The sequence below is a fragment of the Scheffersomyces stipitis genome, chromosome 8, assembly GCF_000209165.1.
Source record: "Scheffersomyces stipitis CBS 6054 chromosome 8, complete sequence".
Lineage (NCBI taxonomy): Eukaryota > Fungi > Ascomycota > Pichiomycetes > Serinales > Debaryomycetaceae > Scheffersomyces > Scheffersomyces stipitis.
Window position 1 is genome coordinate 28,212 of NC_009048.1, and position 26,510 is coordinate 54,721.

The 26,510-nt window shown below is 40.6% G+C and overlaps 9 protein-coding genes across 9 annotated transcripts; 5 read left to right on the top strand and 4 right to left on the bottom strand. All coding sequences in view use genetic code 12, as the record gives it.

The window, feature by feature from the left end:
• Positions 1–147: 147 nt before the first annotated feature.
• Positions 148–2,013, bottom strand: PICST_33621 (predicted protein; the record flags this gene model as incomplete). Its single annotated transcript, XM_001386572.1, has 1 exon — positions 148–2,013. The coding sequence occupies one exon, from the start codon at positions 2,011–2,013 to the stop codon at positions 148–150; it is 1,866 nt and encodes a 621-aa protein (XP_001386609.2).
• A 236-nt stretch (positions 2,014–2,249) lies between these two features.
• On the bottom strand, positions 2,250–2,549 carry PICST_33622 (predicted protein; the record flags this gene model as incomplete). The annotated part of the gene is made up of 1 exon (XM_001386573.1): positions 2,250–2,549. One exon carries the CDS (start codon positions 2,547–2,549, stop codon positions 2,250–2,252), a length of 300 nt encoding a protein of 99 aa, XP_001386610.1.
• Positions 2,550–3,213: 664 nt separating this feature from the next.
• Positions 3,214–4,089, bottom strand: PUS5 (pseudouridylate synthase; the record flags this gene model as incomplete). The annotated part of the gene is made up of 2 exons (XM_001386574.1): positions 3,214–3,677; positions 3,759–4,089. Coding segments are annotated over 2 exons (795 nt in total), but the record flags the coding sequence as incomplete, so codon positions are not given.
• A 352-nt stretch (positions 4,090–4,441) lies between these two features.
• PICST_64253 (predicted protein) lies at positions 4,442–5,614 on the top strand (the record flags this gene model as incomplete). Its single annotated transcript, XM_001386370.1, is given in 2 exon segments — positions 4,442–5,182; positions 5,198–5,614. Coding segments are annotated over 2 exon segments (1,158 nt in total), but the record flags the coding sequence as incomplete, so codon positions are not given.
• Positions 5,615–6,207: 593 nt separating this feature from the next.
• PICST_50785 (predicted protein) lies at positions 6,208–6,780 on the top strand (the record flags this gene model as incomplete). Its single annotated transcript, XM_001386371.1, has 2 exons — positions 6,208–6,540; positions 6,676–6,780. The coding sequence occupies 2 exons, from the start codon at positions 6,208–6,210 to the stop codon at positions 6,778–6,780; spliced, it is 438 nt and encodes a 145-aa protein (XP_001386408.1).
• A 1,079-nt stretch (positions 6,781–7,859) lies between these two features.
• On the top strand, positions 7,860–9,378 carry POT11 (peroxysomal 3-ketoacyl-CoA thiolase A (THIL)). Its single transcript, XM_001386372.1, has one exon. The coding sequence runs from the start codon at positions 8,026–8,028 to the stop codon at positions 9,265–9,267; it is 1,242 nt and encodes a 413-aa protein (XP_001386409.1). The 5' UTR covers positions 7,860–8,025; the 3' UTR covers positions 9,268–9,378.
• Positions 9,379–17,537: 8,159 nt separating this feature from the next.
• On the top strand, positions 17,538–18,752 carry AAT3 (Aspartate aminotransferase (Transaminase A) (AspAT); the record flags this gene model as incomplete). Its single annotated transcript, XM_001386373.1, has 1 exon — positions 17,538–18,752. The coding sequence occupies one exon, from the start codon at positions 17,538–17,540 to the stop codon at positions 18,750–18,752; it is 1,215 nt and encodes a 404-aa protein (XP_001386410.1).
• A 2,020-nt stretch (positions 18,753–20,772) lies between these two features.
• PICST_18249 (predicted protein) lies at positions 20,773–22,431 on the top strand (the record flags this gene model as incomplete). The annotated part of the gene is made up of 2 exons (XM_001386374.1): positions 20,773–22,104; positions 22,213–22,431. Coding segments are annotated over 2 exons (1,551 nt in total), but the record flags the coding sequence as incomplete, so codon positions are not given.
• A 255-nt stretch (positions 22,432–22,686) lies between these two features.
• Positions 22,687–25,815, bottom strand: PICST_68415 (predicted protein; the record flags this gene model as incomplete). The annotated part of the gene is made up of 5 exons (XM_001386575.1): positions 22,687–23,045; positions 23,409–24,414; positions 24,454–24,882; positions 24,906–24,910; positions 24,936–25,815. The coding sequence occupies 5 exons, from the start codon at positions 25,813–25,815 to the stop codon at positions 22,741–22,743; spliced, it is 2,625 nt and encodes an 874-aa protein (XP_001386612.2).
• Positions 25,816–26,510: the final 695 nt, after the last annotated feature.

The following is a 26,510-nucleotide window of genomic DNA, read 5'->3' on the forward strand; positions in this document are numbered from 1 at the left end:
AGACCATTGGATATTGGAGACCGGTTAGCACAGCTAATTTTTTTACAATTGGTTTTAGTTCTATTTGCTTTTTAGTATGTATAATTCTCGTATCTGCGAGAATAAATGAATTGATTTTGATATATACAAGAGTATGCGAGTATTTTCTTAACTAACCATGAAACTGACGTTTCTATAGAAGTCAAGCATAGGGTTTTCACCTGCTTTAGTAGTCGTGGCATCAAGGTCAGCCCATTGACTCAAGAATTCCTTATGCGATTCTACTCGTGGAACTTTACCTGTCAATTGCTTGTAAATGTCACTGGAAACACCAAAGTCTGTAGGAAACATAATATCAAAGTAGCCCTGATAGCACATATATGTGCTAACATCGACTGTTCTATTTTGAAGCACGGTTTGCACAACAGGCCCGTTATAGCAGCCCTTCATTGCCTTTGGCAAATAATGGAAGTCTGAAGAAATCAAAGAGTGATTAGGGAATCTATGCTTTAGAATTTGGAAGAATTCCAAAAGTCTAGTCGGTATGAACTCTGCTGGTGTCATATTATCCTTGAAAGGCAACAAGGAATTTTGCCACTTCAATTTTGTAGATGATTGAAGTAACGGATGGATTTTGTCCTTATCAGTGATGAAGGGAACTAAACTCTTGAAAGTATCCATCTTAGCACTGAGGGTATTTGATTGTTTCAATACCGAGTACTCACCATTCTCTCTCAATTGCAAATATGCGTTTGTGTAGTAACTTAATTCTGGTGTGTAGAATTCATAGAAATCTCCATGTTCATCAACTAAGACCTTTCCTTCATAAGGTTGTCCTGTCACATTGTCATATCTTATGACATCATGAGCAAAATTGTCGAACACTTCCAAAGCAATGAAATAGCACGGATCATGAACAACTTTATCCCATTTGAATATCGACTTGTTGATAATCTCTAACTTAGACTGATCCAATCCTTGGTTGACTAACTTATTCTTCAAAGCATTCTCCATTTGCTTAGATGCTAACTGGCTCGATATCTCAATAATCTTATACTGGGTTCTGGCATACACATCCGGCTGAGTGTTTCTGATATAGTTGAGGATATTACACATTAAGGTACCGTTACCACCTCCCATTTCATAGATGATCAAATCCTCGTATGGATAGGTTCCATTCAAGTGGTAGTTAACTAAAATGTATCTGGCTATAGCTTCCCCATAGAAAGGTTGGAATAATTCGGTGGGAGTATGCCATAATTGCAAAGATTTTCTTTTGGATGGATCCTGGGTTTGTATAACGCTCATGTCTTGCTTCTGGATCATCTTTGCTCGCTGGACAAACTTGGATGTGGATTCTGGTTCCTTAGAAGCTTCTGCTGGTGATTTAGATTGTTGTGGCTTTGGAGCAACTGGCAGTTTAATTTCGTCATACTTCCCGTACGACGTCTGCCAGGTATCCATGAAATCATCTATATCTTGGATATTGTTGTAATCGAATGGTTTATCTGGTTGATAGATACTTACTTCTTTGGAAAAGTAACCGTATTGAGGGTTATATAGAGAGTCTTCGATAAAGTCTGCAGTGGACATTTTAACCTTCTTTGGTCGAGTCAGCAGACGAGCCAACTTTTCAGAATTTGTGAGCGGATATTTATCGTAAACTTCCTGGGGGGACTTGTTTCCAAACGGGTAATTGGTCGAGTATCTGTAGATGAATTCAACCAAGTTGAATTTCTCGGAGTTAGAGTGGTCAGACTTCTGCAAGGGATGAGGCTTCAATTCAATACTAGATGTCTTTGGAGTATTTGAACTTGTGAATGAACGGCCTTTCTCGTTGTTTGCTGATACTTTAAAGGCATAAGTATCTGGACGAATTGAGTATTCATGGTGGAATCCTTCTTCCAACTCTTTCTTGGAGTTCGCTTTCTCAAGCTGTTTTGTGGCTTCCTGAAGACCCTTGAAAAGGGAACGTTTACTAAAGGTAGATGTGAGATTGAATCTTGTCGCCGAACGACTCGACCGTATCATCATCTTTTTGAATTCGTATACTCTTGATAAAGAAATGGATGTAAGATTTGTGAATCTTTTTTTTTCGCACTATTATTCTTGCTATAAATTTGGTTCCATAGAGAACTATACTATACATGGTTTATAATACATTGGCGACCAGTGATTACATATTAAGCACAATGTGAAGAATATATAATGATTGCCTTTCAACAACACTTTGATATTTTCATGATGTCATCTGTCTCGACATTCTATTTCTAGTACTGCTCGAAGAGAAAATCTTTCTTCCCATCAAACTCATCCATACATTCTACTACCGTCTTCAAATTATCAATGAAATTGCTAATGGCTACACGGATAACACGATCACTGATTCCCTCAAACTTCAATACAAGACTCGATCCTTCAGTCTTGTAGGTGACCACCAACTCGTCTGCCTTCAATATAGGGTCTGGGGACAAAGATTTACATGCGATTGTAGCTTGCTTTTCATTCTCAAAAGGTACACTCAAGGACAAAGTGGATGACAACTTCGCAGAACCAGCCTTTTGCGACATTTCAATAGGGTTAACTGTGTGTGTTCCTTTTATGTTGTAGATAAGAGAGTACTGTAGGTTTTCACGAACTTGATGCTTTATAAACTAGACGATTCTATCACGTGATCCAGGTAGTACAAGATTATTAGTTAAATGGGGCTCTGATATTCTCGCCATTACTGTTATTACGTCTTGCTATATGGAATCTAACTGTAGTTATGTAGATGATACTCCGCTTTTGATGTAAAAATCCATTTTCCTTTAGCCATTCTACGAAAATGAAGTAGGTTCACCTCTTCGAGGCAGTACCAATGGATCCGCAATTTGAAGTCTGGGACAGCATATTCGAGACGAGTAAGGCAAGAAATGTGGTAACTTTCTGGAAGTGCATTTGAACCTACAGGGTATTGTGGAAACAGTGCAAAGTATTCCTAGCAGATGACAGGTGAAATAGTGAATAAATCCGTCATTGAGTTCAAGTTGTAGAACTTTTGCGATGCCGGGCTACATTCTGCTTGCGGAATACCTTGCTAAAAAAGGTAATAATGATAAGGAGTAGACCGATTTAATGTGTAGTGATATAGAAGTGGAGTTACTCTAAAGGAAAGATCCAATTAGGCTTAGTTAAACTATCCCTTATTTCCTTTATTAGTTGTCCATTTTCCTGGTCAATAAATCCCTCCCATAGAACCCGATCTTGCTTGGCGCAAATTGGAAATACAAACAGCACCGAAGATGCCTTATCGGGCATTTCAATAAAAGCAGAATGCAAACCAATTTGATTAGACTTAAATATTGTGCTATTTACATCAATATTTATCCCAGACCGCGGCATCAGAATGTATTTGAATTGTTCGAAGTTGTCATCATTGAGAAGAGTTGTATTGAATGACTGGAGCGTATGATCGCGCAACTGATTCTTCCTTCCAGTTTGTAACTGTAGAATTATGGGGACAATACACTTCCCCAGATATATTTTGGGGTACATACTTAGCTGAGTTTTGGTGGGTTGAAGCTTTAGCTCATCCAAGATTTGGAAAATGGTTAAAGCTTTATAGCTGAGCACCTTTCTGGTTTCAGTAGATCCCTTATAGTCTTTTTGAGGTGCTTGGATATCATAGGTTATCCATCCAGATTTGAGACTGTCATCTGCAAATGTCAATCCTTTGGACATCGGATCAAAGGACTTACTGACTACAAAAGAGGATGCAATGTCCAGAATATTCTGACCTTCGGGAATAGGTAAAAGACCAACATATCTACGGATAATCGAGTCAGGTGAATTTCCTTTACTAGACAATGACTTACTGCTTTTCATAGCCCATTTGCGGTCCCTGGCTACAACGAGTCCCCCAGTAACATACTTGTCTAGTCTATGTACTAACTTGAATTGTGAAGCATTGAGAGTTCTATCTGGGTGCAATGCTTTAAATTTCTTTGTCAATTGTGGTAGTAGATGGTGGGCATAGTTCTTAAAGCCGCTGCATTGTATACCTGAAGGTTTGTTGACAACGACGTACTTGTTTGTGATCTTGACCAAGTCGATTTCAGACTTTGCCATTTGAAAAGAGAGAACAAGAGGAATAAGGACAGTTTAAATATCAAGAAAGTAAATAAAATATTATTCGCACCCAGAAAAAGTTTATCCATGAATAATGCACCTGCAACTAAATTTCAGTAATAAGAAAAGAATTCAAATCAATTTCAGATTATATATACCGATTCGACGTCACTGAACAAGAATGTCAGAAAATTCGAACACACAGAGCACCACAACAGAGCCAGTGGGCTCTGCTAACAACTCCGAGAAGAAAAACAGCAGAAGACTGCGCCCTTCGAGGCTCAAATCAGACAAATCCAGCAATGACTCACAATCCCCTGCTGGTAGGAGGAAACCCAAGCCCAAGTCTAACGTTAAGAAAGCAAATGTGGATCCAACTGTAGGAGCAAAGTTCATCCAGGTATCAAAATTGGTGAAACGGTTCAAACCTGTGACAGTAAACGGTGTAGCTACCAAGTCTATTTTGGAGCAGGTCAAGCAAAAAGAACAGAATGAACCGGACTATTTCAAATCACAATACAAGAACAGTGAAAGGCTATCGTATCTCCAAAAGTACTTGCTAGAGTTCAATCAAGTTCAACCCCAGGCGCTGTTATACGTCTCTTTTGTATTGAGACCTTCCGATCCAGAATTTCCTTTTGACATGGAAAAGTTGAAGTTGAACATGACTGTACCACCAACTTTCCCTGTTGATAGGGCAGCCCGGCCTAGCATAGTTGTTTTGAACGAAGAGATTCCCCGAGGTTTTGCTGCCAATATCGAGATCGGGTTTAGAAGAATAGCGGATTTAGCCAGAAGTACTTTGAAGGACGAAGAAATTGAACTTGTACTGGGCTCCGGTTTACTTTCTATGGTTCTAACCTTGGACAAGTACCTTGAGGTATTCTTGAAACAGGAAAAGCGAGAAACAATTAAATTTGTCAAGACCTTGAAGAAACCTGTCGAGCAGATAAAGCCTGCAAGTCCAAAGCCCGAGCAAATTGGTGATATCAAGATTGAACAACAACCGGAGTACAACAATATATTGAAAGAAGTGATTGAAAGAAGAAATCAAATTTTAGAGGAAATGACCAGCAAAATAGGGGAAAAGAATGTCAGAGTTTTCAAGAGATCGAAGCAGGAGACACTCATAAAGGTCAATATTCCAATAGTCAAAGGATCTAATTTCTCAAAGATCCCAGCTTATTGGATTAAGAATAACTTTGTCGAAGTGATGCTATCGGTTCCTATTGATTATCCTGGACTGCCAGTTTTGTTTACAATCGCAAATAATTTCAGCACCAATTTGATTGTTAAGTATGGTAAAGATGTCGAAGAACAAATCAACTTGGTCAAGCTCACAAGAGAATATAGACAAGTAGAAAAGGATTTCGGAAAGAACACCAAGAGATTCGAATTCGGAGATTCCAGCCTTATTCAAAAGTTGAATTGGCTCACGAATAATCTCGGCACTTTCTGTCTTGAACCTGAGCAATTCCAGACTTGGAACGACAATGTGGACAAGTTGCAGAAACAAATTGTTTGACTAAAATATAAATAGTCAGAATATGGTCACCTATATAGATATGGCTAGAATGAAATCGTGCCCTCCAATTCAACGATCATTTTGAAAGTTTTTACGGCAGAGATGTGCCTTTTGTGAAACATGAAAATCTGTACTACGATAATTTTGCAATCGTAACTTGTTGGAAATTATGCAGGATTTTCATAGCCTAGGAAAGACTGAGCAGACCTCGTAGCAAAGAATGTCGTGTGAATTTTTGGCTATGACGAGTCTGGAAGATGCCGTCATAAAAATAGTTCCAAAGAAAACCACCTCTATAGTATTAACTTACTTGTTAGCTTCTCTTGGTACTTGAATGTAAGAATAGGTTGTTATTCGAGGTAGATTGTATGTAGATTTAAATCTTGGACTGTATATACAACTGTAGGTCACATACCACGTGATCAAAATTAAAAAAAAGGTTAATATTGCAAGTCACAATCCTTAGCTTTTTGTATGAATCATCGTTGGACTTTCATTCCATTTAGTTACGTTACATCTAACGTGTTGTAGATTGATATTGTAATACCCTGATACCAAGATTTTAAAGAGCCCTGCAGTGTAAATATTGAAAAATGTCAACTACTTCATTAGAAGACAAGCAACAACAAATTAGTTTCCAGTATGCCAACGAGTGTGACTTGGAGATTCACTGTTCACCCTTTGGGTTGAGCGGATTGTATATTAAGATTGACGGGACCAATCTAATGGGAATCGGATCAACGATGGGGTTGATCACGGGATCTACCAAGGGTCATTTGCACTATAACGACTCCAACGACTTGATAGACCAGAAATACAAGTTGTATGTGATAGTAGACGAGGACGATATGTTGAGAATTGATTTCGCCAAAATCTTCACATTGGAAAAGGACAAGTCCGGCGAGACCAAAAAAGACAAGACTGAAGTTAAAACAGAGTCAGATTCGGGTTCGGGTTCTGGTCCAGCCCTTGACGGTGAGTACAATCTGGACGTGAACATAAAGAAAGAGAAAAACGACAATGAGTCTGTTCAAAAAGAAGAGGAGTACGACAAGTATGAGGAAGAAGAGGTGCCTACGTTGATATTCAGGGGCAAGTGTCCGGAGGGTAGACCCGACAATGTGGAACCGTTTATAGGCATCTTTTCGTTTGAGAGAGAAAATTAGGATAATACATGTGTAACGTTAGTTAGTTCAACATCATACGAAAGTAGAACTGTAGATACAGACTAGCTCGTCCGATGCTAAGAGTGTGTGTACGTGTAAGTCGAGGCACAACTCTTTCCAGCGGTTTGGACATAGGTGAAGAGTACATTAGGCCATAAAGACACAAGTAACGTGAGTGGTATCACTTGACTGGAGTCATTTTTCGGTACTGTACATATTTTGGCAGAGATAGAATTCCCCATACTTCGCATTTAGTGTGGGGGTGGAATTAGAATGAATAGCCGGACGAGTGCAAAAACGACTAGGGCAAATCTGGGAATAGGTGGTATCGGATATACAGAGGACCGCAACTCATCGGAAATTGCCAGTTGTGAGCTTCCACACTGTAAGTTGCTGCAACACTTTTGCCCTCCAAAGTGCTACCAGTATTGCCAGAGATCTTGACTCGCCACTGGCCATCAGTTGAAAAAATCAGATGATCCCAAAGTAGATGGACAGAGGATGAAGATGAAAGTCACGTTCACGACTCATTAGATTAAGTGAAATGTAGATAGCAAAATTTCTGCAAAGTAGGAACAATGAAATAGCAGAGACTGAAATGCACTCTGGCGCCGGCCCACACAGAATACCTCGGAAATGCCCTAGGCAATTACAACTATGTAGACAATTTGTATTTGTCATTCTACTGCTACAACACATTCTGAATACCTGCACTAACACTGAATAAATATTACTGACGCCGGAGTGTCACCAAAGACTTGGAAGAGTGACTAACGTCCGAGGGTGACCGGCGACGCTAGTGACTTTCTGTTCGCTGTAAATTGTAAGCAGAAACTCTGAAACCTTCCAGTCTGTGAAAAAAATCCAACTGTCTCATGCTCACTAACATAAAACTGGGCGGTCACCTGACCAGGGCCACATGCACTTCCTCATGCAGTAATATCCGCTGTAGCTCCCCCCTCTCCCGAAATCATCGGATGTGCTTGGCCTCGGTTCCTGGGTGGAAAGAGGCATGCCTCGGATTTGAGGCAAATTGCGGAGTGAGCTACAGACTCTACTTTGTTTCACAAGCGATTATTATAGGCTGCCACCCCAGATATTGACATTGCTTTTGAGGCCTATATAAGCTCGTGGAATCCCCAGCACAGGCAAATTTTTCAGTTTATTCTCGACCACAATTATTGCATAGATCTTTACTTGTGATCGTATCTTTACATAGCCTATATATTCACACGTTACATTACAATGGACAGACTCCAACAGTTAAGCGGACAATTATCTCCCTCATCCAAGCAATCTCTTTTGCAAAAGAACCCAGACGATGTGGTTATCGTCGCTGCCTACAGAACTGCCTTGACCAAGGGTGGTAGAGGTAAGTTCAAGGACGTAGGTTCCGACTACCTTTTGACTGAGTTGTTGAAGGGATTCATCAAAAAGACCGGTGTCGACGTCAACTTGATCGAAGATGTTGCCTGTGGTAACGTTTTGAACAGAGCTGCCGGTGCCTTTGAACACAGAGGTGCCTCTTTGGCTGCTGGTATCCCATACACCTCTGGTTTCATCGCCCTTAACAGACAGTGTTCTTCTGGTTTGATGGCCATCTCGGAAATCGCAAACAAGATCAAGGCTGGTGAAATCGACTGTGGTATCGCAGCCGGTTCCGAATCCATGTCCATCAACTATGGTCCAAACTCGTTGCCAAATCTCACTCCAGCTTTGCAAGATAACCCAGAAATGCAAAAATGTTTAATTCCTATGGGTATAACCAACGAAAACGTTGTCAAGAAGTACAACATTTCCAGACAAAAGCAAGATGAATTCGCTGCTAACTCCTACAACAAGGCTGAAAGGGCCGTTTCCTCTGGTGCTTTCAAGGACGAAATCATTCCTATTGAAACTATCATTGCTGAAGAAGATGACGACGACAATATTGTGTACAGAAAGGAAATCGTCGACACCGACGAAGGTCCAAGAAAGGGTGTCACTGCCCAATCTTTGGCTAAGTTGAAGCCAGCCTTCGCTGCTGACGGTACCACCCACGCCGGTAACGCCTCTCAAATCACTGACGGTGCTGCTGTCGTCTTGTTGATGAGAAGATCTTTGGCTGAAGCCAAGGGCTACCCAATCGAAGGTAAGTTTGTGTTGTGCTCTGCCGTCGGTGTTCCTCCAGAAATCATGGGTGTTGGTCCAGCTGTTGCCATCCCAACCGTCTTGAAGAAGGCTGGTTTGACTGTCAGCGACATTGATGTTTTCGAAATTAACGAAGCCTTTGCTGGCCAATGTCTTTACTCTGCTGAAGCTTGCAACATCCCCCTTGATAGATTGAACATCAACGGTGGTGCCATTGCTCTCGGTCATCCATTGGGTACCACTGGTGCTAGACAATACGCAACCATCTTGAGATTGTTGAAGAAGGGTGAGTTCGGTTTGACTTCTATGTGTATCGGTACTGGTATGGGTGCTGCCTCTATCTTGGTCAAGGAATAATCGGGCGAAAGTCAATGTCCAAAGTCATGATTCTAGTTCGAAGGTTTCGTTGATTGAAACTTGCTTGTTAAGTTTATATTTATATACATTGCAAAATGAATGGAAAATAGCAAAAGGTGTACTTTATTTTGAATAGAATTTGCGACTCGCAATCCAGAATTCTTCTCTATGAAAAGAATGAAGTATAAGTAGCAATGTATGTAGGGTGAGATTGTCTCCTATTCTTATTAAAAGTAGGTAGTAAAAATAGTTGCAATTTTAGATGCCTACAGGATCTGTGAAACCTTCTCTGCATATTTCTTCGAAGATTTCCTGTTGAATAGCTATAAAAATCAAAGTATTGGCAAAGATGGGAGACTATGAAAACGTAGTAGAACGAAGCCACGATATCCAGAGTATTTTAGCTATGTTTTAGGATACCATTACGTTGATAATGACTCCATACAATTCGCAAGTCGTGTAGAGACTTTCAGTTGAGAAGCTGGTGATTATTGAGGTTTCTTCGCGGCTGATCGTTATGTATGCTTAGCGATAAGAGTATTTTATGTATGTAAATGTATAAATGTAGTACAATATATGTACGTGAAATTGATAATGAACTTCAAAGCAATACGTATTCCAAAATGCTTTGAAAGCGTAGCCGATTCCTCCTACATGTATATGAATTCATGCCTGTTGGCCAATGTTTGAAATCTTGTTCGTATCTGTGAGAAGAGTCTTTGCAAGAGCGTAATTAAAGCAATTGATCTGACTATATATATCTAGAGCATATGATTTCATTCTATGCCTTCAGATACACAGCTATATCTGGATGCAATCGCTGAGGCATTCGCTCGATCAGATATAAATGGTAGACACTTGTCATATGATCAGATCTGTAGCTTCAGAACATTGTTTTATGTTGATGTCAGTACACTATCAATGGCAGGCAGCTTTATTACTGAGTGCACAGAATTAATACTTCTTACGATATACTGTTCAAATTGACGGCTTTCTGGTGCCATATATTGCGAAAAGTACTGCAATCAACATCACCTTTAAGGTTTCAGCTGGCCGATAAAGATGTAACAAGCTATGATCGACATGATCGTGGTTGACACAGCTGATCCTAGTCTATTTTCGTTGTCACGTTGTGTATCTTCGGTTCATATCAGGCCCTACTGAGAGTCACATAGCAAAAGGGTTCGTATATTAGATTTAGTTGAGTTTGCTTTAGACTCTGGTTATGAGTCTTTAATGGCAACTTAAATTCGGCTCTACACATACTCAACGATATAGTCAATGCTGAACTGGATCAGGAGAGGAGTGTCTTTCTGGCTTTACGGTCCTCCAGCTCTTGCTACCATTACGCTTTCCTACAACCTAATAATATTTGAATTACGTTCACCTGAAAAATTATATGTGGCTTGGAATGTCTCCTATAAATTGGCGCCCAAGAACGCTCTAAGAAAAGCTACAAGAAGCTAAAACTACGATTCTAGTCGATAAACTTAAGCTAATATTTCCCAGGGCCATAAAGTTACGTAGTAAATTATAATTATTAGGATATAGTTTGTAGCCATTATGGAGGAACTCGCGGCACTAATCGCACTATTTGTCTACGGAGGAAAATGGAAGCGATATTAGCAAGCTTTAGCTACCCAAGTTGCGTTCCCGGAGCAAGTATAAGCGAGAGGACGTCACGAACCTCCACTCAAGCACGATTTAGACGCTAGTCTTCCAATGAAACGGGGTTCCGGAATTGTACTAAATGTGATATTATTTGCTCATATTGTTCATGTTCCCAACAATTGTTGCATGTACCTGTTGGCTTTTTATTTTTGCAGTTGCTGACCCTTAGAGAACAAAATCAAAGTTCTTCTGTTGCTGTGGACAGCTGTCTCAGTCCTGTGAAGTTTAAATTCTTTTGACAATCTGCTAATAATAACTCTTGAATGCCCTGCAGTCACTCTATTTCACTCCAAAAAAAATACAATGTTACAACGGTTTCTGCATGTTGTAGAAAAACCGTACGTTTCACGTGGCGACCAAGCTTTGTGGCCAAGATTTGCAACCATGAGCTGCATATACGTCCCACGCTGTATACTCTGCATTACCGCGCGGTATGGCCACGAATAAAGTTATCTGGTGCATCTAGATTTACGACACGAGCCCGTAAGCGACACAACTTTCGACGCAATGATGATCATATGTTACACTTGCCTGAGTTGGAGGATACAGTTATCTAAAGCAGATATTGAGGCACCGTCTTGCATCTCCAAACAAGCAACCAGAGAAGTCTCAGACTTGACAAGTGCAAATCTGCGGAATGATCGAGATTTTAGTCTTTTGTACAGTTACCATCAAGAAGGTGGATGGGCCGTGATTCAGAAGGTTACTTTAGGATTATAATTACATAGTTAATATTACAGCTTGTATTATATGTCACAATTTTCCATAGTACTAGAATTTGCTATATGTAGATTCACTTGAAATACACGTTGGAACTCTTTCTTCTCTCGTTCACAATTGCTTCGATTTGGGTATCGTTGCCACCCTCCTTTTGGCTTTGTGCCTGGTGCTGATGTGCTCTATGAGGGAAATACACCACATTTATAGGCGGCAAGTAATATACATTGGAGATGGGGAAATATTTGTACCTTTTTCCCGAGTCTAAATCAAGCGTGGGTTGATTAGCTGCGGAATATGCAATCGGAGAATATGAATTGGATGCCTTATTCGCAGTCTGTAGTTGATTCGTAGAAGTGCTTCCATCATCAGCGTTACTCTGTTGGTTTTGATTTTGGTTGGTCAGTTCTTGCCCACTGGCAACATCGTCATTGTTCGACTCTTCTTCATTGTCATCTTCAGCTGACGACGTCTCTCCGTCCACTTTGTTGGCCAAATCATCGTCATCAAATTCATCATCATCGTCTTTAACCTCTTCGTTGTTAACGTCACCTGAGTTCATGTGTTGTTCTTCGTCATCGTCATCGTCGGCATCAGGAGATCTTCCAGCATTCTTGAACGATTTCTTAGCTGTGCTAGATCTGCCCTTGATAAGAATGTCTTTTCTCTCAGCGTAGAAACTTGGATTACGGCCTCTGACCGTGATTGGCTCACTAACCAATTCAAAAAGGGCAATCTCATTGTTGTCTGAGTTGTTGGTGTTGTTGCCATTGAGTCCATTATTCATTTCGTCGTCAACGTAGTCATCGTAATATAAGTCTGCTACTACACAGCTCAATTTCACGTTAAGATGATAGTAGTTTTGGAATGCAAGGTTACCATTGTTGGGAGTAGCGTTCTTGAACTGGATCTTCTTGATGACAAAGTACTTGTCTATCTGTCCGTTTTCAATTGTAGTGTCGTTGTTGAGATTGACTATATGTTCACGAGTGTTAATGTATGACGGTTGAACAGAATCCTCTTTCAACTCATATGAGACTGAGTTGAGAGGAGGCTTCTTATCCTTCTGTTTATCCTTTACCTTCTTGCTCTTGATGAAAATAGGAACATTACCCTTATTAGAGATATTAGCCAGAATTTCAATCTTGAAGTATTTAATAACACGAGTAATAGTGTAGCCATATTCACTGGTTTGCAACTTCAACAACTTAGAGTTGTTGTTCTTGAAGCCGTGTATGTTCATATTCATAGCAATCTGGATATAGTTTCTTCTATAACACGAAATGACCTTGGGGTCTTCCATCTTGCATCCATTAGCAGGAGGATCGTGTTGTTCAATAGACCCTTCTGGGTATGCCTTCTTTTTCGTCAACAAGTAGTAGATGTTGTCGTTATCATTGGTAATGAACCTTCCATTCAAGAAGCCGTTAAAGTCGATGGTTATTTCGTGGTTGTCTTTGTCGATGATCTTGTAGTCCATCTTATTCTTGGTGTTGATCTTGTCCACACGCTTGAAGTCCAACAACTTTCTAAGTTTGGCCGGTTTGTAATCAATCTGGTAATCAGAAGTGCGGATGTCCTTGATCTTTCTCGCTTTGAGCTTCTTCTTTTTCTTGAGCGGAGCCAGTTCCTGCTTGGGTTCTTCGCTACCTAAAGTAGAGGGCGGAGAGATCGAGTTTGAGAGCTGTGGAGGAAACAGCATGGGCACGTCACTCATGATTGCATCCTTGGCCGGGCCATTGGTGTAAGCAGGCAATGAGGAGCTGCTGTTGGCAAAGGCGTTGATGTTGGTGCTGCTAGAAGACGAACCCAAGTAGTTCTCAAATCCACCCTGAGAAAGCCAGTTCATCTCATTGTTAGGAGTGCGACTGTAGCCGTAGTTGTTCAAAAAGCTATTGGATCCGTTCAAGTTCGATCCCTGATACGGCTGCTGGTAGTTCTGGTACACTGGCTGCTGTTGTGGCAGTTGCTGGTTCAGCTGAGGAGGAAACATTCCGTTGAACTGTAGCTGGTTCTGCTGGAAATACAAGTGGTGCTGGTGGTGAGGCGGCAATCCTGAGGTTGCCTCGAACGGTATGTAACCCGCATAGTGGTTGATGTGTCCACCGGTCAGTTGCTGCTGCTGTAACTGTTGGCTCTGCTGGTTCTGGGAGTTGGTAGATGCCATTTCCTGGCTCTGAAGGTTGTGGTTCTGGTCCTGCGCCATACCTGCCATTGACGGATTCGACATGGGCGACGTGAACGAATTGCCCATCATGGCTGCCAGCAGCAGGCTGTTGATGAAGTTGTTGTTGTGGAGAAAGTCAGTGAAGTTGGCTGCGACTGACGATGGCCCCACATTGGGATTATTGGAATTATTGTTGGGCACCGAGGTGGTTGTGGAAGTAGTAGACTGCGCTGGCGTGTTGGTGTGGCTTGTGATGCTGTCACGACGAAGAAGATTGAGGTCGGGACTTATAGAGTCGTATTCCTCCTGTTTGACCTGAGCCAGATTGGCGGGGGCTCCTCCTCCAGAAGTAGGTGGGCCCGGTGTGTTGGACGACGATTGCATGGGATGGAGTATATCCGGTAGGAACAACGACGCAAGGTCTTCCAACTTGTCCTTGGAGGCAGTGGATGAGTCCATGGTGGCTTGCGGTGTAAGATGGGCTCTGGGGTTTAAAAAAATCAAGTTTCGTGGAGACAAAAAAGATTAATGAGACTGGTGAAGAAGGAGAAAATAATCGAGGTAGTGCTGCGATTAGATTGAGATCCAAACCAATTCCTAGCGAATTCGCGAGGGAAGCAATGAAGGTACAACGGAGTTTTAGTGCGCTCTCAGGGAGAAGCAGCCGTTGATATAGCAGGAATATTTTTCGAGGGGAGAATGACGATGTTATAATCACGACACCTCCAGCTAACAGCAATTGGCCTAACCAAAAAAGTGTGAAGTGCAAATAAATTTACTGTTGGAGTGTGCAGACAGGGCCAGGCGCTTGTTACTAAACGATCAATGATTATCGGTTGGTTTGTTTCAACTTTAAAAACCGATGACAATGTCGGGATATATATACTCTTTGAACAATTGCCATATTTTTATACGTTTCTGGTTGGCTTATATTTATATGAGCCCGATATACATGTCCCATGACAAGACATGGAATTCGTGCTTGCTAATTTTTAGAGGTCGTTTAATTTTGGTAAGGCTTTTTTTAGTCCCAACTACTGCTGTCTGTGATATTTGGAGATCGGAATCACTCTGGAAGCAGGACTAAAAATTGCATGCAGGTGTTCTGTAACATTGAAATATTGCAATATTTTACAGCCTTACAAGAAATATTTTATTATTTTCATATCCAAAGGTTTCATCCAATGTCTTCGATATGGGGGAACCCGTTTCTATTTTGTACCTTCTCTGACTGTTGCCCTATCTAAAACTGAGCTCGCTACACTATTCACAGGGTGCAACCATTCTTCCATCACAATCAGCCCGGAAATATCACAAGCAATGACCCTCCGTATCTCCAGTGATACATCCGCTATCAACTTGTGAAGGCCTCCACCAGATGGGCTTGTCGAGAATTTCTCAATTACACATTGCCTAGGCTTATTACGCCACGGACAAGAAAACTATTGCCTAACTACGGGTTGTCTTCTCTTGCTCTTATGATCTATCCCAACAAAAACTGGCAGACAATCTCCGGATGTCGCTTATACAACCTGACTTGACTCCTTCTCTTGTTTGAATATACTATTTTGACTCTATCAAGTGTGCCTTTGATAGATCCTAAAACACGAGCTTAGGAGGTTCCATCGCATATTGGTAGCTTTTAGCAAGGTGCCGAGTATTTTCTTGTGTTTGACTCAACTTTATTGTCTAGTCAATTTGACCTGAATTGAATCTTTGTCTTGTGTTGATTAGCAGAAGAGCGCGTTCATATTGCATTTCCGAAAAACCTTATTCCACCATCATGTGGGCTTTTACTGTTTCAAAAGAAGAACGCACAATGGCACAAAAAGATAATCGATAAAATTAAGAAGCTGCGATTCCCATAGATTAGCGTTTTTTGCCTAATCCATCTATCCCATGTACATGTGATTGCAGAGATGCATGGCCACAAAAAGACACTTCAGCCGTAGGGAAATCTGGATAATCCATCTCAATTGCAATAACATTATCAGAGCTACCATTGTTGCTAGCGCCACCCTACGAAGGGCATTGAAACGATAGTGCGTCCAAGAAAGTTACAATCGAATCTCTCATCCATCTGAAAAAGAACTGTGTTTAGACGTTGGTTACACCGCTTTTCGAATCCGGAAATAAACGTGCAAACAAATTTCCAGCGAAGACTTGAAATAGCCAAACCAGCAACTAACTGCATAAACCTTGGTATCTTTGGCTAGCTGATTATTTCAATTACATGTACTTCTTGACAGAGTGTATGCATATGCACCACGGTTCCATCAAAAAAAATGCAACTTCAAACTTTAATTTGTTTGTAAATATTTTTTCTCTCAAAAATTCACTTACATTCTCAGCGATGAAAACAGTTCTTTTTTTTGCTCGCTAACATTGTGAAGAGAAGCTGTGGCAAAACGTTCATACTTGAACCTTAAGGAGAGAAAGACTATTTCTTGAATTGGTCTCTAAATTAACCTTCAACTGATTCTTATGAATTTTGCTTGTGTGCTCACTCGGATAAAGTAGTTACCTTTTCTTCTTAAATCTATTATTTACGATGGAAACAATCAGTAGCTTAGCGTTTCCATGCACAGTCTCTAACTAGCGACCAGCTTCTCTAAATCGAACGATTCTATGGCTTGTTTGCTTGGACTATCATGACCACAATTTCTCTTAGCTTCCGACAAACCCATTGTTATTGACTCTAAGACCCTCCTTCTTGGAAATACAATTGTTTTTGACTTTGACGAGATCCTTTCGAAGATCAGTTCCGTCAATCCAGAAAGATATTTCGATTAATCGCAAACTAAAGGCTGATTTCTCTCTAAATTCAAGAATACTACGTTGCTTTCTGGTAGCATTATTTAAAAATGGATGTAGAATTGTCAATGAAGGAAGGGCTCATAGTCGGAAATTATCTCTTGTTTTGAGGATACCAGCAAGTGTGCAACCGTAATTTGTCAGAAACGAGTAGTAAAATATTGTGTTCTAGAAGGGTGTTTCCCCTCAATAATATTTCTAATGTGGACATTCAATGGAATGGAGAATTAAACAACAGTAGACTCAGAGAAGAAACCACTAGTCAGCATAAAGTTCAGAAACTATCTTGATCTCCTTCTTTGCGATATTGGCTTCTCATAATTGTAAGAAATTTTCTGCGGTGAGACATATGATTGCAAACAAGATGCAAACAAGATGCAAACAAGATGTATGGGACGATACCAATACGGATATTCATGTTGTCAATATATAAGGCAATATCGAATGGAACATATGGTAGGGACAAAGTGAAATGAGAGAGTAGCGTATGCGATTGAGTGACAATAATTCTGATTGAGAAATTTCGACAACTCCCGAAAGGTAAGACTTCCAGAGACACCACTGATCTAGATTGTTCTTTTGCAAAGGCTACTTTATGCGAATTCGTACATGGTGTAGGCGAGTACCTTACATAAGAGTATGATAGATAAAATATGCATCAAATATTCCGCGTCAATCCTTGCCTAATTGGGATCGCGCGGAATCGTGACTCAGTACACTATCAGAAAAGAGAGAAGGCAACAAGAAAATGAATCAATTAATTAGTTTGAGATTCTTCCATGGTCTTCCATTTGAAGATTCATAACGAACAGGCCAGAGTATATAAACATTCACATATCTGGTTTCTTGTAGAACCTTTGAAATAGAAACTATTCTTACTTTTAGACAAACGATTGACATAATGGTAAAGCAAGAAGATTTCGATGTGGAGCAATTCATGGACAAGTATGAAACCAACATTGTCAACAATATGGGAGAAACATGTTGTGACTCTTTAAGCGTAAACCAATTGCTTGAGTTGATATCCAAGGAAAAACCCGAAGTCGATATCAGTTTGAAAAGAAAGCAAATATGTGATTTGATCTTGGATACTAAGGCCACCTACGGCCATATTAGAGGTTCTCCAGACTTGAAGTCAGCAATAGCAGCAATTTACAACGAAGACTTAAAAACTGAAGGAATTTCTAACGATAATATTGTTGTCACAAATGGTGCTATTGGTGCAAACTTCTTAACATTGTATTCTCTTGTCGATGCTAATGATAAAGTAATAGTTGTCAGCCCCACTTATCAACAATTGGGGAGTGTAAGCGCAGTTTTCTCTCAATCAAAGGTCAATGTGATCCCTTTTGAATTGAAATATGAAAATGAATACTTGCCTGACTTGGTCGAATTGAAGCAATTAATTGAAACTCATTTTCCTAAGCTAGTAATTATCAACAACCCAAATAATCCTACTGGGGTCGTCTGGGACAACGAAACTATGGAAAAAATGGTAAACCTCTGTAAATCGAAGGACGTTTGGTTGATGTGTGATGAAGTATATCGTCCATTATATCATTCTGTAAAAAGAGAAGATCAGCCAAAATCAGTGGTTAATTATGGATATGCAAAAACAATTTCTACCGGTTCAACTTCAAAGGCATTTGCATTTGCAGGGTTGAGATTGGGTTGGGTTGTGACTCGTGATAAGGCTTTGCTTGACAATTTGTTTTCGAAGCGTGATTATAACACGATCTCGGTCTCGATGGTGGATGACAGTCTTGCCACGTTGGTTTTACAAAACCACAAAGTTATTTTGAAAAGAAACTATGATATTTGCTTGAAGAACATTGAAATTGTTCAGAAGGAAATAGACCATTCTAATGGATTGCTTAGCTGGATAAGACCAAAAAGTGGAACAACTTGTTTTATCAAAATTAATATTCCAAATCTCGACACCTACAAATTGTGTAGTGAATTAGCCGAACAACACAATACTTTAGTGGTACCTGGTGAAGTATTTGACAACAGAGCTGGTTTCCTCAGGGTTGGGTTTGGAAATTCTCCTGAAAGCATTGTTGGAGGGTTTTATGAATTAAAAAAATGGTTTATCAAAAATGGTTACCAAAAATAACCAAAGCTTTTCGATGGAATAATGGAAAATAAAAGTGCCGACAAACAATCTGAAATTAGAATTTATTCCGTCAATGGCTCATGTTCTTTTTTTATTCTATAGGTATAATATGATCTGTACTTCTGTTTTTTTGTACAGAAGTAGATTTATGTTTTGCCAGATTGACGATTAATAAAGAAATCTTTCCATTTATCATCTGCAATAACCATGGTATTTCTAGTTGCAAATTCAAAATAAATTAAATGATAACTAAAATAGTCATGATGGGATCTGATTCTATATTTGAGATATTTTTAGATTTTAATGTTAGACCAAAGGTACCGATAATAAAAGTATATCAAGGAATACTTGTATGGACGAAACAGCTGGATGTTTTCTAAGTACTTCCTTTTTGGAAGTTATTGGTGTAATATTTTTTATATGCAGCAACAGAGGACATTTCCAGGATTTCCCCACGGTAGGAAACAAAAGGTAGAAGAACAAAGGATAATGGAAAAGTGATATTAAGCATCGTTAGAGCCAGCATTATCCATATGATTGGCAATGTCAAGCTGCTGCCAGTCTTGTTGCGAAATTACTAAAACAGAGTAAGGTTATTAGAATACTATTTTTAGAAACTGTATACATGCGCAAGAGAGTTAGTGGAAGCTCAGTCTAATTTTCAGGAATGGAATTGATGTACGAAGGAGAGAGAACGTCAAAAAAGAGTTGGAGCCATTGTCAAGTGTGGCCATTATATTACGACTATGACACAGAAAGGGTAAAATTCCTAAGGCTTGTTATATTGTAATTACATGGACACGTTAACACAGGCGGAAAATATGAATTTATACGAACAAAGTAAAAAACCACTTCAGCATAGAAGCCATAAAACTGAGAGTGAAAAATCCGTATCATTGTTGGAGAGATTGATAATTACATCGAAAGATTGCAAGAAAATTCGGAGATCAGGATGTTAGATGTACCTTCTGTATCTACAGAAATAGATGAAGAAATGAAGTGAGGCATAAAATATTTCCTCTGCATCTGAACACGGGCCGTTTCGGGCCAGCCAGAAGTAAAATGATTGGAAACAGGAGAAACGGCTACAGTAAATGAACGTACTAACTTTGTCCATGAAAGTATAGAGCTACGGGTTTCATGAGCTGCCCATAGAGCAGGTGCTGACGATAGCACTGTCGAAGAAAATTTAGAATGCAAGCTTGCACAAGACTTTGTGCGTGATTCATGCCGCTCCTGCTGGTGGGATTTCTCGTGCAGCACCTGGTGTTGATCTTTATGTCGGTTATTAATATAGAAATGGCGGGACTGGTTATTTATAGTTGTACATGTTTGTAAGTAAGCTATCTCATGCTGGCAAAGTTTTGCGTGTACGAAACGCCCCCCCATCGTCCTCCATTAGTAAAATTACGTTTTCGTCCTACCTCCCCTGAATGGTACAAAATAATTATTTATTTAATTTTCCGCCAGATTTTCTTCACATTGCGCTTGGATCACATTTATATAAATATATGTAGATTCTTTGTACAAGCGCCGTAGAATTTTAGATTTTTGAGAGCCCACATCTTGTTTCCCCATTGGGTCCAGACCATAAATTGTATCTGTTTTTTCTGAGTCGATTCAATTGATCTCTCTTTATATACTCCAACGTTCCAATTCATCGTTGATTTCGCTGTCTAACTCCCGCTATTCTCAGCCATTCCCAGCGCCAATTTCATTGCGCATCCCCCACTGAATCATATTGATTGCGAGATATTATTCCAGATTTAACTGGCGATTCTTTCTTCGTCCACCCCACTATTATTAGCGACATCCACATTTCCTGGTTCCGCCGTACGCCCAGACTCATCGACACGTATCCCCGGTCATTGAGCCTTACATAGTATTCTCCCAACTCCTGGCAGTCATCGGATAACCTATTCATACTCTTTTGTTCCAATCGTTTCAGATTCCTTTTTCATTACCCACACCATCCATGAATAAGGACCATAAAGACGGCAGCGTCGCTGCCACCCCCAATATATACTACGGACGATCCGTCAACAAGGTGTTCAACCAAGACTTCATTATAGACAAACGGTTCAAGATCGTAAAGGAGCTTGGCCATGGAGCCTATGGTATAGTATGCTCCGCCAAATACGACGATGGATCCGGCAACGACGACATCACCACCAACAATAATGATGCTGCTGGCAACTCGTCATCATCTGATGGATCGTACGTGGCCATAAAGAAAATCACCAATATCTTTTCCAAAAAGATATTGTGCAAACGGTCGCTCCGTGAGCTAAAGTTGCTCCAGTTCTTCCGCGGTCACAAGAACATCACCTGCTTGTACGATTTGGACATCATTCCCAATCCGTTGAATGGTGAGTTCAACGAAATCTATTTGTACGAAGAGTTGATGGAGTGTGACATGCACCAGATTATCCGGTCGGGACAGCCACTCACCGATCTGCATTACCAATCTTTCATCTACCAGGTGTTGTGCGGTCTCAAATACATTCATCTGGCCGACGTGTTACATCGGGACTTGAAGCCGGGCAATCTCTTGGTTAATGCTGATTGTGAGTTGAAAATCTGTGACTTCGGGTTAGCCCGAGGCTTCTCGGAGAACCCCGAACAGAATGCCGGTTACATGACAGAATACGTAGCTACCAGATGGTACAGAGCCCCTGAGATCATGTTGAGTTTCACCAACTACTCGAAGGCTATTGATATCTGGTCTGTAGGTTGTATTTTGGCTGAACTCTTAGGAGGAAAGCCTCTTTTCCGCGGAAAGGACTACGTAGACCAATTGAACCAGATTCTATTGGTATTAGGCACTCCGAAAGAAGCCACTTTGACCAAGATCGGTTCTGTGCGAGCACAGAACTACGTCAGGTCACTTCCCTTGATGAAGAAGGTGAGTTATAGCGAGCTTTTCCCTAACGCTAACCCTTTGGCACTTGACTTACTTGAGAAGATGTTGACTCTTGACCCATTCGAGAGAATTTCGGTCGAAGAAGCATTGAGCCATCCTTATCTTGCCGTGTGGCACGATCCACAAGACGAGCCCGAGTGTCAGGTCAAATTTAACTTCAAATCGTTTGAAACGGTAGACAATATGGACGACATGAAACAATTGATCATAGACGAAGTAAAGAAGTTTAGAGAGTTTGTTCGTAAGCCCATCCACGAACAGCAGCAGATTCAATTACAGATCCAGTTGCAACAGCGGCAAATCGAAGAACAAGAAGCAGCAGCTGAAGCCCACAGAAAGGAACAATTGCTCGAACAACAGAGACAACAACAGCAGCAACAACAACTTCAAGACCAACTCAATGTCATGGATATCGTTGAAACTCCGGCTGTGCACAACCAGACATACGATGCCCAAATGCTCCATAGTGCTGGTGCCTCGGGTTCGTCGAATTCGCATTTAGCCCATCCAAACGCTCCAGTGAATACAAATCCCGAGTTCTCCAATAACGCTGATGTTCAGTACTACCAGTCGATTCCCAAGCCCCAAGAGTTGGACGAGTTCACTTTCTCTCACGGCAGTAACTCAGCTGCTGCTAACGACTTGTATGAGAACAATAGCTTACAGTACCAGAATCTGCAGACGCCAGCTGAGTTTCAGAACCAGTCTGCTTCGGACTTGTTCCGTTTGGAAGAAGAGTTGGGATTCGGTCTAGATGGCAATTCTATGTTTGGTACCAACTATTAGCATCTTAGTCTTTTCAATTGTAACATAGTGTCAGGTTTGTAATTTTACTTTAATTTGAAGCATCAGTTCTTGAACTTCTAAAGTTGTAAATGCTTTTATTTCATGCTGCTCTTGTACTCTCAATTATAATCTTCTGGTGTATTTCATGATATTCTTGTACGCTTAATTTATTGTTCGTATACACCTATTCTATTCTTTACTTAGATAATTTCATGTTTTTTTTTTCAATTACCATCATTTCATGTTCATTTTCATATCCTTCTATAGATCTATACATTCTCAACCAATGCAATACCTGAAGATATCACCACTTTTACCGAAGCACCAGAGGTTGTAGGCATCAACGAAGAACCCATCAATCTTACCATCACTTACAAGTGCCGACAAGTCCAAGCTCATTAAAGGCACTTCAATGGATGGGACCAACTTATCATTGACTATTGGTGGAATCACCGTAGAATACCTCTTTGTGCCACTACTCAATCCTGCCTTTTTAGCAAGAGCCTTGTAGTGTCTTTTCAATCTCAAGTCAAAGAGAGACTTGTACAACGAAGTCAAAATTTCTATCTGATCCTGCGTATTCTCTTCGTTAGTGGTGACGATGCTGGAATTGTTATACACCTTTGAGGGTCTTCCAGCAACAAGAGGATCGTTCAAAGTGTTCTGAGAGTTGGCAGCTAAGATAGTAGTCATATTCATACTGCCGCTTGCACCGAATTGAGCTCCCCCAACTGCAAGAAGAGGATGGTCCTCGTTATTTATAGACCTGGTCCGGGTATGGAAAGAAGAACCAGTTTTGATAGGAACATTTCCAGGAGAAATTGTTGTAATCACCGGTAAAGTTCCTCCTGGGTTAGAGCTCTTCCTCGTATTAAGAGGGCTGGGACTGTTCGCATGACTGACAAGTGGAACAGGCGACTTCACTACTAAAGGAACTCCAGAAGTACCATGTATGGATCTTCTTTTATGTGTAGATATCTTTTCCTTGTTTTCCTTTTCTTTCTCCAAGGGTGGTAGCTTCTTCACCTTAGGAAGCGCCTTGTAGTCAAATTCCCAAATAATGATCTTCCCATCAAACCCACAACTGATAAGTTTGTAGACCAGATTCTTTACGGAGGCTTCCTGTTCCAAATCACCCTTGTTAAACTCATCTTCCTTGATGAATCTTATTTTCTTGATAGTGTTGGTATGGCCCTTGAATCTTCCTACAATGCGAATTTCCTTAATCAAAGGTGGATAGAGTTCTTTCAAAGGAGTATTTAACAATCTCGGAGTATGGTTATGCTCGTTTCGAGAAATGTCAAAACTGTTTGAAGGGGTGGTGTTGCTGGGAGATAAGAACATTGCAGCAGAAGGCAAGTTCGCCGAGTTTACAGAGTTTAGCGTTCCACTTCTGGATCTTCTGCCCACCACTCCACTTGAAGTCGGGTTCAAACCATTTACATTGGTACTAGAATGGTAATTACTGCCTGTGTTCTTGGTGAGAAGTCCATTCACATTGTAGTAGGTCATTTTGAAAATTTCAATGATATCACCTTTGCCAACAATGCAAACGAACCTGAAGTCCGGAGAAAATTCAATACCAGTTATACCATCATTGAAGTAATTGGAAAGTAAGTCAGTTAGAACAGAATTGTTTTTGATATCGCTGGTATTGCCATAGCTCTTATCATGGGTGAAGATCAAATCCATAAAACGCACAAGGCCATCGTCCGCACCAATTGCCAAGATCATGGGCTGGACTTCACTGTGAGAAAAGTCAGTATTTTCTGAGTAAGGCATTGTCGACGAGATAGCTGTTATTGGCTTATAACTGACTCTGAAATGCCCTACCAAATAGTTGGGGCTGTAACTATCTGTTTCTTCGCCTGAACTAGAGCTAGCCTTCTTGCAGAAAGGTGAAAGATCGAACTTCTTAAAGTAACTAATGTAGGCGTCTTTTCCAACCAACTTCTTTTGGTATCGCGATGATCCGGACGAAGCCGATGAAACTGACAGCTTTTTCAATTTCTCTTCTGACTGGTTATTTGTCAGAGGGTTGGATCGTGAAGCATATGGATCTAATATCATAACTTCACCATTACTGTACCCGGCTACAATTAGGTATTCATAAAGAGGATGATGAAAGATTTCCAACGCTGTCACATCCACATTGCCAAAAGAACTAGAATAAATGTGCGATGAAGCTTTAGAGCTTATGGATACATTGTCTGGGTTGGGTGGCATTTGGCCAAAACCAAGATCATCAAAGATCTGGTAGTTCAATGCATGCAAATTGATGATTATGACTTCACCCGAGTCGAAACCAAGGATTACAATTGGTTCTCTGCTTTTGTTGACAAAAGTCTTGAGAGCAGTAATTATCGAGTTTTGCCGGAAATGTATACGTAATGCCGGTTCCTCTATAACTTTTTGATACTCCTTTTTAGATACAGTAGAAGTACCAGCACTTGATTTTGTGTTTTGGTTAATACTCTTCTTGCTTTCGTCAGTCTCGTAAGATTCAAGATATGGCAAGATCGGTGTCGATGTATTTACAGACTTGGTATTCTTATAGTTGCCTTCTGTGTCCATAGTAATGACATTGAGGACATTGATATGGGCCAGAATCAACAACTTCGAGGTCGATGGGTCTCTGAGCTCAGTGGAGTACGATTCGCTGTTGTACAGTGTCACCTTTTCAATCAAGAAGTTCGAAAGAGGGACTTTTATCGGTTCTATGAAGTTGAGCAAGTTCTGGTAATGGTCAGTCGAGGAAGAAGTAGTATTGTCTATTTCACTGCTGGAAGTACCTGTGGCGGTTATACGCAAGAGTCTATTGAAGTTGCTAGTGAGTTTGTTGAAGGTTTTGCCTTGGTTCAAAGTCGATTTTGAGGTATCCTCCCCCGGAACTCGGTTGGAAGATCTACGACGAAGAAGCGATAAATTGTTCACTTCGAGAATGTCCAGCAAACAGCCTGGATTCAACTGGGTCACCTTGAAAGGATCGTGGGCAAGTGGGTTGATGTTGGCTCCAATATGCATGTTTCCCTCGGACTCTTTGTCCTTTTGTTTGACTACTTTCTTGAACAAGTTGGTGACATGGTAGGGTAACAGGACGTAGGTTGTTGATTCGTTAGAAGCCGGATTGAGCGGAACTCTGGATATATTTAAATAAGTATTGTCTAGAATTGCTATTGTTGACTGGTTGGTGCCTGTGAGTGGCCAAGTGATCGACCTTTCACCGTTATTCAAGGGTTCATTTTCCAAACTGAAGTGGACATTTGAGTCGAGTGAGGTAAAGCCCGGAGCAACCGAATTGAGAAACACCGCAGTGTTCGGCAATTGGTCCATAGAGACTTGTGTCAGGGTCATATTTGCTTTTCGAAATTTTTTCAGTGGAAATTCACAGCTTCATTGAATGCAAAACGGAAATTGAAATGGAAATTTCAAATAGGAGAACTGGCTTCGGAGTTGTACCGCTAGTGAAAAGTGTCTGGTAAAATTGAACTGAAATGTAGTCAATGAGTATATAAGTTTGTAGCTGAGATGAGGCGCAATGCTCTTGCTAACTTTTGTCACTTTCTACGAGATTTACAAGTGAAATAACGATTCTAATGCTGAAGAAAATGGTTGACTTGATTTGACAGGATACAGTTGAATCGGCTCGTATTTGAGGTCTGTGGAGGAATGTCGTAAACTGTGTGCGACATACCTCGCCAACATTTGAAGTAATGTATGGAACGTGTCTGAGGAGAAATGTCGCAGGCACAGGGCTTATCAGGTGATAGCGAGATGGAGGGTGGTCTTATCTGTAGGCCAGTTCTGTTTTAGATCCTGTACCTTCAATTTGCTACCAGCATCGATTTTTTCATTATTGGCACACCTTTTAATTCTTTGCTGCTAAAGGCTAGTTCAGTTAGCTCGCTGCAATATGGATATACAGCAGAGAAGAGCCGGAACGAATGGAAGAGCAAGAACTGTTACTGGAAGCATAATTGGAGCCTATTTGTCTCGGAGGAGTTTGCTAAACAGATGAGTTTGAAATGTTGCAACTCATGTAAGAGAAC